We start from the raw sequence: 15,397 nt of genomic DNA on the forward strand, positions 1-15,397 counted from the left end.
TGGCAATAAGACTAGGGTTGAGTTCTGTTCCTTCTGACCTCACTGTGCATTGATACTCTGGAGGACAGAAGCCTGGATTAGGAACAAGGAATCTGCTGCCAACATGTTTCATGTTCCTCACTTTTCCACCTGGGGAGATTGGCACTCAAAGGTTTCTTATGCTTTGAAAGTTCTCAGACTAATGGTACCATTTCACACTGTCCCTCATTTCAGTCTTGACTTTGGGACCTAGAGTGAGGGTGCAGTGAGAGCCTGGGCAACGAGTGGGAGGCTGAGGGCAGTGGGTTGGGGAGCAGATACATGGTGTTGGGGAAGAACATCCCTACTATGCTCTAGCAGGCCCAGGAAATGGTGTTAATTGTGATGGTGAGGCTGAGAAGCCTGACCAAAGAACAGACTCCCCTCACAGGCGATGAGTATGTAGTGGGCAGATCTGTGAGGTCATGGCTCACAGGAGCCATGTAGACATGGCAGATCTCCCCCCACCATCTCCAGGCCAGATGACAGTCTCAGTGACCACCTTGGGCTCCTGGGAGCCCAGGATCAGGGCTCAGAAGCAGACAGAGGATGGTTCATTGTATTCATGGTGAGCAGAAGGCACCTGTCCCCACAGTTCACCAGTTCTAAGACTGCTCTCTGGGTAAGAGACAGGACAGACTCAGTCAAGACCTAGAGTGCTCAGTAACATTTTATTGAAGCTACTCAGGAAATAAGAAAGCGTAAGAGAGCGGCAAGTTCAGGAGGTTTGATGTGCCTTCTAAAGCTGTTAACTATCTTCATATAACAGAGCAGCAGAAAACTTCTTGACTTTAGGATGCATTTTGCTCTTGAATTCATGGCATGTATTTGAGGGTTTGTAATTCTTCAAACTAAACAGGGAAACTATCTGTGAAGGCCGGCTTCAAAAAGACCTCTATGTGTCCCCTGTCCCTCTTCCCCTGTGCCTTCTCTGTGCTGCCTTGGAGGGGCTGAGTACCAGGCTCTCTCAGAATGAGGAGAAGCACCAAAGACAAGACTGCCCCCCTCCTCCAAGCTTGCTGTCTCTGCCCTTCCCTGTGGACTTAGCCAGGACTGGGGACAGGTGACTATACACAGGACAAAGACATTTCGGAGGCTGAGCTGTAGAAAAAGGAAAGGGCAGAGGATAAAGAGCCAGAAACATTGCCAAATGGGAAGTACAGGAGAGGAGGAAAGGAAAGAAATAAGGAGGCCAGAGGAAAGTAGGGTCTGAAACACAAGAGACGCAAGCGTGGTGGAGGAGGAGTAGAAGAAGACTCAAGTATGAATAAGTAGGTAGAAAGGGTAAGGTAAACAAGAAAGAGAACATTCCAGAAAAGATGTTACTAGCACAAAGGAAGAAGGAAAAGGTCTGAAACTGGAGCCTTATTGTTCAGGAGGACTCTCACAGGGAAGCTCTTCACTCAGGCTAAATGGATTCCTTTTTTTGCAGGCATTTTGGGGCTGAGCTTTCTTCCATATCCTCTACCTCAGCCTACTTCCCACCCCTCATCACAAGCACATTTCTATTTAGGGACAGCAATTCTTACATTGGCCTAGATGTGGCAGATTTGGAAGAAATTTGGCTATGAACCATCAGTTAATGCAGCCAAAGGCCATAGAGAACTTTTGAGTTCTCGATAAAATTATTCCATTCTAGTATGAATAATCAAGAGTTGATACTATTCTTAAGGGTTTTAATTCAAATATTCTGTTGGGGGGAATTGGCTCCAGGGTCTAGGCAGGGATAAGAAAGGAGAGGAGACACTGTGTGAGGCAGAGTTTGCAACCATCTTTCCTAGTGTGTGGGCCCAGCAGGAAGTGTTCTATCTGCAGGGAAAAACAAGTGGGAACTCTGGCCTAGACTGTGCTCAACTTCTTTGGGGCACCAAGGTCTAAGGTTGCCATGAAGGACTGAGCAAGAGAAAGCTCTTGATGTTGCAGGGGTCAGGCAAGGGGAGGAAGACCTCCATGGCACCTCCTTACTACTAAGGACAAAGTCTTAGCCCAGGTCTTGGCCCAGAGCAGTTGAGCCAGTGTGGGTGCAATGGACCCTGGAGGGCTCTGAGATCAGGAGCAGTTGGAGTATCTCTGTGGGGACCTATCTGGAGGCAGAGGGATGGACAAGATGATCTTAAAACTCATAGGCCACTTGGTACACCATATCTCTTGTGATTTTGTGCATGGGGTGTTGGCAAAGCATCAGGCCTTAGAGCTAGGGAGCTCATAGGGCCTTGGGGGCGGCAAGCAAGCCAGGAGGGTGCCTTAGCTCCTGTAACTCTTCTTGGAAGATGATGTCTTAGAGATGATACGCATGCTGGAGCTGCTGCCACTGATGCTGCGACCGCTGGTGGAGCTGAAGCCACTGCTCCCGCCACTGTGGCAGAGGCCACCACTGCCACTGTAACCGCCACTACTGTAGCTACCCCCACCCACACAGAGGCCACCACCGCCACTGTAGCCTGTGCCTCCAGAGGAAGAGACCACAGCTGCAGAGAGAAGACATGAGCATGTTTTCAGGCTTTTCCACTTTCCCAGGATGCCCCCCACCTAGTCTCATCTCCAGGCCTGCTTCCTCTCATGGTGCGTGGCCCAGGTAACCCTGTGCTCTCTACCAAGGGCTCTCATGTTGCATGGAAATGAGGCCTCAAATACAAGTTGGGGACTATAGACTCCTGTGTTGTAATAGGCCTAAAGGCCACCTAGATGAGCCCTCAGTATTGGAATCCCCTTGATTTCACTGTGAGGCAATCCTCCAATACTCCAATACTCCTCCAATACTGCCAGTGATGGAGAGCTCACTCCCCAGGAGGCAGTGTCCCAAACCTGTCAAACTCGTGAAGTCCTTACCATACCTCCTCTCTGAATCAGCTTCTTCAAGTGAAGGCCCCTGCTCCTTTTGGTTACAGGTTGTCCCTGGCCTCCCTTACATGGCCTGATCCAGTTGGGGCCCAGGGGTTTTTACTACCATGACCAGTGCTCCATAGTGCTAAGCTCCATAGTGCACCTAGAATGCTAAGCTTTCCATCAACTCTTAGCCCTGGGGTGGGGAGTCACTCTGAGATTGTCTCTTTTGGTCTCCTCCTGAGGGTCAAGTCCATGCCAAGCCAGTCACTGTTCTACTTGTTCAATTAATTTGCTTAAATTCTAAATGCTTCACAGCTTCTTGTTTATGGTGTTAATTTGAATTCCTACCAGAAGAGCTAAGAGTCAGGTGTTTTAACTGGGAACCATGGCTGTTTGTACAGTCTGGTCTCATTTGGGATCCTCTGAAGTCAGGCTGGAGTCACATTCTTGTGGATGTTGTCGCCAGTGGAGCCACCATGGTTTCTGGGGAGATCATCCCAGAATGAAAGTCTCTGAGCTCCACTCTGACTCCTTTCTTAGATGTGGAGAATGTACCAGTTTTGAATTTTTTTTTAACCCCACTGGGAGGAAGGGTCTCCACAGAACCCCTAAGAGAGTCTTAATGACATTCATGCCCCAGAGTGTTCATTTTCTAGCCACAAAATCCTAATTAGTAATCCCATTGGTTCCTATCTCGCCCCCCCACTTTTCTGTCTTCCCAAGACATTTACTCACAGATGTTCACGGATCCAACGCCTTCTCCAGTGAGTCTATGGTAGTGGTAGGGGGCAGGGGATGGGGAAAGAAGATGACATGTCAGTGCTGAGAAGTTAGAGAGTCCTGGGTTCTTTGTACAGAAAGTCATCAGTGCTAATGATGACTGTCTACTCTGTGCCTGGCTCTGTGCTTAATAAACTTTGCACTCATCTCAACAGCTTTAGGAACACAATACAAATATGTGAGGAGAAATCTTTAGGAGACATCAAGTCAAAATACATAGAGAAATGGGACGAGGGACCCGTGTCAATGAGGTGGAGTGGGACAGCCATATTGTTGGGCATCTCTGGGGAGACATGGAGCCCCTGAGGCCGATCCCAAGGCTGGTAGAATTTGTTATAGGGCCTGAGTAGCAATGGCCATGCTTAGGGCCTTCCAGGTGGTCATAACCACCTGTTCCTGACGGCTTTGACCCTGGCCCCTTCCCTGGGCCCAGCAGGACCTGTGAGAAGGGCTGCAATAACAGGGGGCCTCTAAAAGAACAGTTACATTTTCACCCTCTTTCTGACCTTGGTCTTTCTATCTGCAGGCCTCACAGTGTGGGCTTGTGTGGTCTGTGTGGCATACTAGCACATTCTGGTGGCATCCGTGTGGGCCATGATTGGGGGCAGAAATTGACCCACCTGCACTCTTCACCCTCCAGCAGCTTGCGGTAGGTGGCGATCTCAATGTCCAGGGCTAGCTTGACGTTCATCAGCTCCTGGTACTCACGCAGCTGGCGGGCCATGTCCTGCTTGGCCTTCTGCAGGGCCTCCTCTAGCTCTGCTAGCTTGTTCTTGGCGTCCTTGAGCGCCATCTCCCCTCGCTGCTCAGCATCAGCTATGGTGGCTTGGAGTGAGGCACACTGCCAGCAGGAGACAGAAGTTTGTAATACCACTCACAGAGAATGCAACAAGATGTGGGCTTTAGGTGAAAAATAAGAATACCCTGAAATGGATTGCTCTCTGTCCCCTTTGGGTAATTTAGGCCTTGCCAGGAGAAAGAAAATGATTTTCTGAGCTCCTTCAATCCTGCAGTCCTGGGAGGTCACTGTCTGGGAGGCTTCTCTTCACATGGGATGATGAGTTAGGCGCAGGCCAAATCTGCCCTGGGGCAGGGGCATGGGGGACCTTTGAGAGCTTAGCCCTACCTGCTTCTTTAGGTTATCAATCTCAGAGCGTAGCCTCTGCGTGGCCCGGTTCAGTTCAGAGATCTCCATCTTGGTGGTGTGGAGGTCATCCCCGTGTCGGCCGGCAGACCGCTGCAGCTCTTCATACTGGGAGAAAGGAGATGCAGGCCTTGGGTGCTCCAGGCAGAGGGGTCAGACCACAGGAGATAAGGCCTTCAATGAACTCCTTGGAGACTCCTAGCTTTGCCCCCACCCAATTCTATCAAATTCATCTGCATCGTGTCTTACTCTACCCTTACTCTCCATGACCACAGGTTTCACCCCACAACTGGTTGGCTATGGCTCTGCTGTTTCTCTAATTCTTGCAACCACCTCTCTCCCCTTTCCCTCTACTCCATGTCTCTCATCCTCCCAGATGAGCATCATGCACGGCTTCTACCTCTTTCTGATCAAGAAGCTACTTCATAGCTGTTTGTCTTGACATCCCCAATGGCTCTCAGCTCCTCCAACTCAGACAAATCTCATTCTGTGGCCTTTGCCTCCCAGAGCCTCATCCTCAGCCAGCTCCCCCTCTTCTCTGGATCCCCCAGCAACTTCCAGGAAGGACTAGACCTTCCTTTGAATTCCACCCTCTCTTCCTCCTGTTTGCACTGATGGCTGGAAATGCCCTGTTGTGCCCATTTCTCTGATACAGAGCAGCCACGGTGTGTTGCTGTCCATCCCAGCAGAGGAACTGACATCCTGTGTGAACCTGGCTATGGCCTCAGCTCCTGATGGGGCTGCCTGAGTGCTCAAAACAGAGCATGAGCCTCAAGCTGAACTCAGATGCTTTGGACCTTATCAGACTAGGACAACTGAGAGGAGAAGACTCTTACCATGTCTTTGAAACTTCTGGTCTGGTCTCTGTGCTTGTTTAATTGACTTAACCTTGATGCCTCACCTTGGTCTGATACCAGGACTCAGCTTCTGCCCGACTGCGGTTGGCAATGTCTTCATATTGGGCCTTGACCTCAGCGATGATGCTGTCCAGGTCCAGGTTGCGGTTGTTGTCCATGGAGAGAACCACAGAGGTCTCAGAGATCTGAGCCTGAAGCTGAGCCAGCTCCTGTAATTGGGTCAAAAGGGGAGAAGTGAGGCAGGGCATTCATGTGTGTGTGTGTGTGTGTGCACATGTGTGTGTTGGGACATGGTGACCCATCCAGGACAGCTCCTAGCACGGAGAGTCTTGCACATTTGGGGTGGAGCTCCTTATTTAGGTCTGAAAGGCCTGAGGACATTAGTGAGTTTGCAGCAGCTCTTTATCATTCCATATTCTTGGGAAAACAGCAGCACAGATAATTCTAGCCAAAATTCTCCAGAAGTCACTGCCATTGTCAAGGAATGATGTCAGTACCATGATGTCTCACTTTCTGAGAAAGCCCAACTTTTTCACCTAATAAAAACATCATCTTGGAAAAGAAGACTGGGTCAGAAGGAGTCACACAGCTCTACTATTCCCATCCCATTTCACTGATCTAGGCTCCCCAGGGATGGGAAATGGAAATTTGCTAGAAACAGCAGAATGGGCACCAAACTGAAAACTTCAAGGCACGCCTCTGCCCAGCATGTTTAGACAGCATCTCTGGGTCTCAGAGCAACTAATCAAAGACTGGCCTGGTGTGACTTCTGTGAGAATTAGATCATGCCTACACAAAATAGTTTTTGAAAAGTCAACCCACAGTTCATTTGTTAGTGATCTCTTCAGAATTATCCAAGCAGTGGTTCTCAAATGTAACCTCAGACTGGCAGCATGCACTTGCCAGTTGGGGAGCTTGGCTGGAAAGCAACATTCCTGCCCCCAGACTTCCTGCATCCTACCAGGTTAACAAGACCACCAGAGGATGCCAGAGCTCTGGAGTCCAAAAATTGCCAACCTAAACCACAAATCTCAGCAAAAAGACCCCCTTTCCCTCTTTGTTACCGACTGGTTCATACATTTCCTGTTTCAGCAAAGTGCTGCTTTGCTATTTTTGTGCTGCAATTTGTTTTTCCCAAGTAGTATCTTCTGCTCGCTGACCTCCCTGGAGGGTCTTAGCCTCCAGGCTTGCTAGGCAGTGGGCCAGCTCAGAATCAGAAGCCAGTACCACACTGGCTATCACAGTGAAGAGAATATGCAGAGTAAGGAAGCCTTTTTGTTCCATGTGGGCATTCTAAAAACCCACCCAAGAACTTGGAGCTGCTACCCCTGGTCCTGGAGCAACCTGGCAGACTTCAGTTGAGAACTAAACGTAGGTAACCCTATAGGCATATCTCCTGTTTCACCTAGAAGCATACCTGGAGGTACACAATCCACCTTACACTCTACCTCCTCACTGCTGTTCCATCTCCTCACTCTCCCCCAGCCATCCTGGACCTGCCAGGGGCATTTGTACTGAAGCTCCCGGTGCCTAGGACACTGTTGCCACATGTCTTCCTGGCTCATGTCCTTAATTCCTTTGGGTTTCTTGTCAAATGTCAGATGCTGTCTGTCTGCTTTTGTTCCATATTGTCACTTTTGTCCATTGTTCCTGTCATGTCTAAAATGGTATCATTATCTGATTCTCTCTCCATGTCCTGTATCCCCTACTGTGATGTAAGACCTAGAAGTTTAGGGGCCAATTGTGCGTGCTCTGCATTGTCCCTGGTTTGTACTGTCCTGGTGTACAGTAGTGCTCTGCAAAAACATGTCTTCAGGAGAAGCAGGCAATGGTGTTTCATCCTTCCAGAAACACCTGCAGGCTCCCTAATTGCCTCTCTGTTTGCATAATTGCATCATCCCAAGGTGCTCTAGGAAAAGCAGCAGCAGGTTGAATTGGGATGGGTACGAACCATGAGAACTCTGTGCATTTGGATGCTAGGCCTTTGTCTGGCCAATAGCACAAGCTTGGTCTAAGTGGTCAAAGCTGAGTTTTTCACCTCTTCTGACCAGCCACCCTAGAGAACCTTATTTTCTCTCTGGTAGAGGAGGCAGCATCTGTCCATAAATTATAACCTGCAGATGGGGTAATGATCAGGGAGAAGGCCAGGGAAGGAGCTAGCAGCTTCTGTGCCCAGCTGAGGCCCCCAACTGCTGGCCTTCCTGAGCAGGGAGAACCAGGTTCCCTCACCGCCTCGTAGAAAGCTCTCAGGAAGTTGATCTCGTCCACCAGGGCGTCCATCTTGGCCTCCAGCTCCACTTTGCTCATGTAGGCGGCATCTACATCCTGGGCACAGAACACATTCCCACTTCAAGGCCCACCCTGCCTGGGTTGGCCAGCTGCCTCTGTCCATGGGTGAGAGGGGCAGCTACAGCTCAGAGGGGAAGGGAGGGGTATGCCTCCATTTTAGCCTATGGCATGGAACTTACAGTAAGCGAAGTGAGAGCCAGGGCCCTCAGATTTGTCACCTATGTTGTCTCCCATGGTGAGGGCAACATATGCTGAGTCTCTGGGTTCCCACTGTCCCTGGACTCTCCAAGCTTCTCCCCAAAGCCTACCATTGCTTCCCCATCCTCACACTTCTTCCCGGACACCCTTCATTAACTGCTTTTCTAGCAGAGCCCCTGGGTGGGTTCCTCCCTCTCTCTGATGGCCCCACCAATCAGGAAGGCCCAGATTCCTGTGGTCTGGTCCCCACACTGCTACCCTCCCCCAAGACTGGAGACTGAGTTCAGGACAAGACCTATTTCTCTGCCCCTCTCCCTCCACTGGACTCTACACGGGGAGAGGTTGGTGTCACGATTCACAGCTCAGATTCTGGAGTCCGGGATCCTGACCTGCTTCTGATTATCTGGATAAAACTATGCAACTGACTCAACCTCTCTGGACCTTAGTTTTCTCACTTTTAAAGTAAAATTTGTTTCCAAGATTTATTGTGCAAATTAAATAAGATCTGGTAAGGCTTAAGTGGCAGCTCTAAGGCCCCCAGGAACTTGGAGTCAATAAGTGCATCTCTGTCCCTTCACCTTCTTTTTTTCTTTTTCTTTTTTAATTGTCATATTATTGTTGTACTGGGGGTGCATTGTGACATTTACAAAAGTTCTTACACTATATCATAGTTGAATTCACCCCCTCCATCATTCTCCTTTGTCCCCCCTACCCACATTACTGGATTAATTTCAACATATCTCACTTTTTCGTTTTCATACATGAGTGCATAGTATTTTCACTACATTCACCCTCCTACACCCTTACGTCCCCTTACCTTCTTGAGCACCACAAATTCATTCTCCGCCACTGTGCGTCTGTTGATTTCTTCTTCGTACCTGTGGGAAGGGCCGAGAAAGGCGGGTGTTTGGCAGTGAGGTTGGAACTGTGGGATTGCAGGTGGACAGACAATGGTGGGGCTCCAGGACAGGTTTGGAAAATGTTTTCTGCATAGCTCTCCTGTATACATATGCCTCCAAATACTGAATCAGAAATCAGCCCACCCCTGGCCAAACCAAACCCAAACTGAAAACAATGGAACAGAACCTTCCACATTCTTCCCAAGGTATCTTTTCTCATTGTCTGGCTCCTTAGTGTACCTGGGTCCCTTGTAGGAGCACACAATCTTCCTGTTTTAAAAATGGCCTTACCCCAACCCAAGGTGACAGACATGGGAAGAGCAGAGAGAATAGTCAGAGACTTCTGGGCTAGCTCCTGCTCCCCATAATGGCCCCTGTCCTCTCGCTGTTCTTAGTCACATTGATCCCCGGAGTTCACTGCATTTAGCAGTGCCCCTAGCCCTCTGGCTTCTGAGAAGAAAGTGTCCCCTCTGCTCCATGTGACTACTCCCTACCCAAGCCATGGAACATTGGTGAATCCCACCCTGTAGTCATGCTACACAACTGCAGTTTGGATCTTGGCTCCTCCATCTGCCAGCTGAGTCATCTTGGCAGGTCCCTTAACCTCTCTGAGGCTTTTTCCCATCTATGAAATGGCAATTAGTGTAAAACCACAAAGTAAGAACACATCATGTACACAATCCAAACCTCCCTGCTTTTGTGTACCTCTACTGCCTAGCAGGACCTAAGCAAATCTTCCCTGCCGTTGACATCTCAGTCCTGTGTCTTCTTCCACGTTCTCTGGGAGAGCCTATTTGGTGGTCCTTGTTATCTCCTCAAGGGCCCTTTTTATGAAATACAAACATTTTTTCTTCACCTATCTCCACACAACTGTCTTTCATCTCTCTCTTTCTCTGTCCCTCTAACACACAGTCCACTCAGACCCTACTGAAACACTGCCTGGTCATTAGCTGGGAGCGTGTGCTTCAATAGATCCCTGCCATATCCCTCCCCATGGCTTCTTCCTTCTCACCCTTAATCTTTAATCTCTTTCTCCAGGAAGCCTTCTTTGGTCAAAACACCCCATATTTATATACCTATCATAAGTTATCCATCTTCACTCATTTCTCTCATCTGGGACTATATCACTACACACATCATAATCATAAATACAATAATAGCAGCTAACACTTAGCCACATCCTACACACCAGTCATTGGGCACTCCACCAACTACTTTCCATGCAAGTTTTGATTTATTACTCACAACCACCATAAGGGGTGGACACTATTGAGTTCCTCTTTAACAGGTACATAAACTGAGGCTTAGAGGACTCAAATACTTTTGTTGAGGTCATCCAGCTTGTAACAGTCACTGACTACATTCTATGGTGCTGTCCACTAAAATTTTCTGCAATGATGGGAATGCTTTTCATTCATCATATGTGGTGACAAAGCACTTGAAATGTGACTGGTGTGACTCAGGAGTTGAATTTTAGATTTTATTTATTTTTAATACATTTAAATTGTCACATGTAACTTGTGGCTACCATGTTGGACAGCATGACTCTAAAACCTGAACTCTAACTGCATTTTAAACCAGCAATCAAAACTCGTGATTAAGTTGTTAATTATGGTTGGACCAAGAGAATTAGAAATTGATTACCGGAGACGTGGCTCAAGAGGCAAGAGCCTACCTAGCAAGCAGGAAGCCCAGTATCTCAAAAGGGGGGGGGGGAAGAAAGAAATTATTTAGAGCAATAAAAATAAGAAATTCATGTCCATGGGCATAGGTATGTGAACATACATGGTGTTTCATGGTGTGTGTGTGTGTGTGTGTGTGTGTGTGCATCCATGTGTCTCTTCCTTCTCTGTTCCTCCTGAGCCCTGGTGAGGGGTAGGGTGAATGCACAAACATTGTAAATGAGCACTGGGATTTCATTGAATAAATGTGGGGGTGAACGTGGGGGTGAGGTTCTCTGGGGTTTAATTCTTTACCCTTGAGTTGCCACTTTGTGCAATCTTGGGTAAGTCAGCTGCTTTCTTAGACTCTGACTTTCTTTGTCTGTAGAGTTTAAAAGGCTGTTGTATACACCCATCTTGGCACCATGTTAGTCATCATCTTCTGTAACTCAGCTACTCCTTAAAGTCTCAATACTCTTGACTACAGGGTCCCAGTTCTCTTTCTACCTTTATGTCTTTTTGATTCCACCCCTATGCTCCAAGTAAGTGTCCCAACCCTGCACTGGACTAGGCATTTCTGGAAAGCAGAGCCTGTTCCTCTTCTCTCTCGCCCCTCCCCCCCAGCCTCCCTTGGAGCCCCAGGGAAGGGCTCAGGCCCTGGAGGGGCTAAGCACCCACTCACTTGTTCTTGAAGTCCTCCACCACATCCTGCATGTTCTTCAGCTCTGTCTCCAGCCTGCCCCGCTCTCCACCCAGGCTGTCCAGCTGCCGCCTCAGGCTGGTGATGTAGGCTTCAAACATGGGCTCAAGATTGGCCCTAGTTGTTTTGTGGTCTTGCAGGAGGCTCCATTTGGTTTCCAGGACTTTGTTCTGCTGTTCCAGGAACCGCACCTGCCCCAGCCAGAGATAAGAGACTGTGAAGACTTCCTTGTGGCAGCCTCCCAGACCCTCTGGGACATAGAACCCTTCCCCAATAGTGCAGGGGGCTCTGAACCTTAGAGTGCAGGCAGCAGGTCCACCTCCCCTTTGGAATATAAAGAGACTAGTAAATGTAGGTGTGATGGACTTAGGAGACAGTGGCAGTTTGGTTTCGAAGAAGCAGAGAGGGTCTTGGTCTTTGGTGTGGTTTGGAACACACCAAACCAGGTTGATGTAAAGCAATTTGAGGAAAGACCATCCTGTTGCTGGTAAGATTTTGATTTCTGTTAAATGGGTAGAAGGTTGTGGCTGAAAATTCCATCTATCCATTTTCTGTCTGACCTGGTTTCTCAGAATCTAGAATCTATACTCAGTTATCTGCACACTACAGGAGTACTGGAATGGGTCACTCTGGAGTTGTGCTGAAGGGACTTGGGCACAATCTCAGCCATGTCTTTCACTGGCCATGTGACCCTGAGCAATCCCCTTCTCTCTCTGATCTCTTGTGCTCTTATGCCACTAATTTAGGTTCTTGAATTAACCCCATCTGCATCTCAGTCTGGAAAATAGGTATAACTTTCCTCCTTCAACCAAGTATCTCCACTGGAATGCCACCCAGCCACAGAGAATAAAGAAATAGCATTTCGATAACTTTGAAGATGGCAGCACACCTACAGAGAAGCTTTCACAAATGCATCCTTTCCTCTCTAGCTTTACCACTGTTGGAGGAAGAAGGATATCACAACTCCAAGTCTCTCCTTATACCCATGTCCTCATTTCCCACATCCCCTTTGGATGACCAAGAAAAAGCAAGGTTCAGGACCTTCCCTTCATAGCCACTTCCTGGAAATCTCACCTGTTCATACAACCCAGCCCAGGTGGGGTGGCATGGGTGACAAAGCTAAAGAGCCAGTACCTCAGTGACACCTTTGGTTAGGTCTACACATCCAATGATCTGCTTCGAATGATGAAATATTCATCATGGCAGATCTGCAAATGAATCTGAGGCTCTATCTGTCTAACTCAACTGAAGCCTGAGAAGTTTATAGAAGCTGAGTTGAAACCTGGGCTTCACTCTTTTTTCCAGATCCCAGGAACAAGTCTGAGTGATCGAGATCCTTGATCCTTTGCTCTTTCAGGACAAAAACACCCAGTTAAGATGTGTGATGGTGCTGGTGCAAAATAGCCACTGTGTACTGTAAGGGTCTCTTCCAGACCTGGGAATCTCTAGGATCGCAGGCCAGGCAGAGGAAAGACTGAGGCTGAAGTCACAAGTTTCTTCTCACTGAAGGACATGTGCTAAGTGCTCTGGTGCCCCTCTCTGTCTACTCTGTTTCCCAGACATATCCTATCCCCAGGGTATGTCATAGGGAGATGCCTCTACCTTAGGAGGGCACCAGTACTGACTAACCTGGTCCAGAGAAAGGGATCTAGTCTGCTTCCCTGAGCTTGCAACCTTCACTGCTTTATCTCCTTCCTTCTAGACTTATCCCCTTGACCTATCTAGTTGTCAGCAAAGTCCATGATCACTGGCCATCAGAAGAGCAAGGTCCTTAGAATGGGTCAGAGAGCTCTTGGGAACATTTTTCTTCTCCTGCCCCATCAGCAGACTACTCAGACCTCAGGTCAGCAGGTCCTGGAAAGCCACAGCTGACCTTAGAAAAGCACAGAAAACAGAGATTCCTTGAATGGCAGCTTCTTTTTTGCCTCTCACCTTGTCGATGAAAGAGGCAAACTTGTTGTTGAGGGTCTTAATCTGCTCCTTCTCTTCCTTGCGCACCCGCTGTAGAGAAGGATCAATCTCCAGGTGCAGGGGCGTCAGGAGACTCTGATTGACAGTGACTTCATGGATGCCCCCAGCTCCAGGCATCATCCCACCTCCAAATCCATACCCGCCATAAGCTCCCCCAATTCTATACCCTATGCCACCACCTAGCCCACAGCCAGCACCCCCAAAGCTGGTCCGGCTGGAGCGGTAGCCCCCACTAACAGAGATTCTCTTGCTACCCCCAAAGCTGTGAAGACTCCTTGTCCCAAAACCACCCCCAAAGCCACTCCCAAAGCTTTTCCCACTCTGGGACACAGAGACAGAGCTGAACCCTGGCCGGCAGCCTGGGAGGAGGCTGGCTGAGGAAGCACTGAAGTTCCTTGTGCCCCCTGACTTGATGGTCATAGAGGATCGCTGGGTCATGGTGGGAGCTGGTGCTAGAGGGTAGAGGAGCAAAAATGTCAAAGGAACGAAGAGTCTTCAAAGCCTAGCTCTCCTGGGACTGTCCTTGCCTTTTATCCCTTTCAAGAAGTGGGCTTGGCCAGAGGAGATCAAAGACCACTCTGTTGAGTTCATTTCAATGGCATGTTTGGCCACAGCCCATCTTCCTGCCCCGCCAATCACCACAGGGAGCACCCTACTCTGGGCGGATCAGGCCTGGGGAGTCTGGCCTGGGGCAGGGCTGGGTGCTGAGCCCCCACCATCTATGGACACCCGCCATGGACACGCCCCTTGCTTTCCACCTGCAGCTGTCTCCTTCATTTCAAGGGCCTGGGCTCTGACCCCAGCCATTTGACTGGTCACTTATGATTTAACAAAAATGTGTTTATTGAGGATCGAGTCTGTGCTACACCGGGTGAAAGGTCTGCTGCAAGCATTATTTCATTTTATTCCTATACTTTGTGAGGGTGGATATCCAAGGCAATAATTATCATCATTTTGGAGCTACCATGGGTAAGCTGCCCAACACCTATCTTCTTGTTTACTCTTCAACAGCAGTTGTTCTTGTTCTTGTGCTTCTTGCTAGTCTGAAGCACAAAGTAGCAAAGAAATTTGACTGAGGTTAAGTGGCTAGCCAATGTTAGAACCTGGTGGGTCATATGCCTGGACTCATACTGCATGCAGCTGGAGAAGTCAGGTCTGCAGAAGAGAGGTGGCTTGTCTGAGGACAGAAGCAGCCAGCACTTCACTCCAAATCCATGGTCTTCTATTGCTCTCTTCTCTGGTCTTAACTTGCCTGTCCCATAAGACCAGGGGATATAACAGTTGTTCTCAGTGTCATTTCTCTCCTTTTCACCTTTGCCCTCTTAACCATTTCAAACTTCATCTTGGCCCTCCTTGTTTCACACTCATCTCTCTTCTGGCTTGTGGCCTCTCCCTTCCTTGTCATTGAACTTCCTATTCCTTTCCCCAGAGAGGACTTTCAGAGCTGGGTTCTCTGTTCCCATCAGTTCCCTGCTTGGTCCTGACCATTGAGACCACCCACTCCTTCTAAGGTGACCTTGGCCCCACTAGCTCAAGCCAGATGGGAGGGGTCCCGGAGACTTGTAAACTCAGGAATGTGGGAGCTTCCTAGACATCTTTCTGCTGCCTGCAATTATAGCTAAATGGCTCCTCTCCTTGGCCCCGGGGCTGACTTTTAACTCCTCTTCTGGCCTGTTATTTCTCTACTCAAGTTTGCAAGTTTGAAGCTGTCAGGGAACAATCAGCCTCTTTGCTAGCAGAGACCTGGGCACCTCCCTACGTCAGTGTGCCAGTGTCTCAGGAACAGTCTGGTTTGGGGAGGGGATGACATAGCTCTGCATGACATACTGAGGGATTGCAGGGGAAGCTGGCAGGGCTTCTGCCCAGGGACTAGGGTTTCCCAAACAAGATGCACCAAGGAGTGGTAGAAGGAAGAAGGAGAATCTGGGAGAGGAAGTCTGGTGCTCTCCTGCCTGCTCACACCTCCCTGTTGGCACAGAGAAAGGGGGTCAACAGCTGATGTGCTCTGAGTACTGCTTGTGGGAAGCCCAACTGGGGGCAGCCTGGCAGAGGAG

The 15,397-nt window shown here is 49.0% G+C and overlaps 1 protein-coding gene across 2 annotated transcripts; it reads right to left on the bottom strand.

Annotated features, from left to right (window-relative positions):
* Positions 1-555: 555 nt before the first annotated feature.
* Positions 556-15,289, bottom strand: LOC109684029 (keratin, type II cytoskeletal 75-like). Of its 2 annotated transcripts, none has more exons than XM_020160190.2 (9): positions 13,305-15,289; positions 11,355-11,563; positions 8,930-8,990; positions 7,855-7,950; positions 5,670-5,834; positions 4,751-4,876; positions 4,245-4,465; positions 3,580-3,614; positions 556-2,486 (listed from the first exon to the last, which is right to left on the bottom strand). In XM_020160190.2, exons 1-9 carry the CDS (start codon positions 13,779-13,781, stop codon positions 2,263-2,265), a joined length of 1,614 nt encoding a protein of 537 aa, XP_020015779.2. In that variant the 5' UTR covers positions 13,782-15,289; the 3' UTR covers positions 556-2,262. The 2 variants fall into 2 exon arrangements, with proteins under 2 accessions (XP_020015779.2, XP_073939538.1); XM_074083437.1 differs by having other exon boundaries at positions 556-2,518; positions 3,576-3,614.
* Positions 15,290-15,397: the final 108 nt, after the last annotated feature.

The sequence above is a fragment of the Castor canadensis genome, chromosome 8 (genome assembly GCF_047511655.1).
Source record: "Castor canadensis chromosome 8, mCasCan1.hap1v2, whole genome shotgun sequence".
Classification (NCBI taxonomy): Eukaryota; Metazoa; Chordata; class Mammalia; order Rodentia; family Castoridae; genus Castor; species Castor canadensis.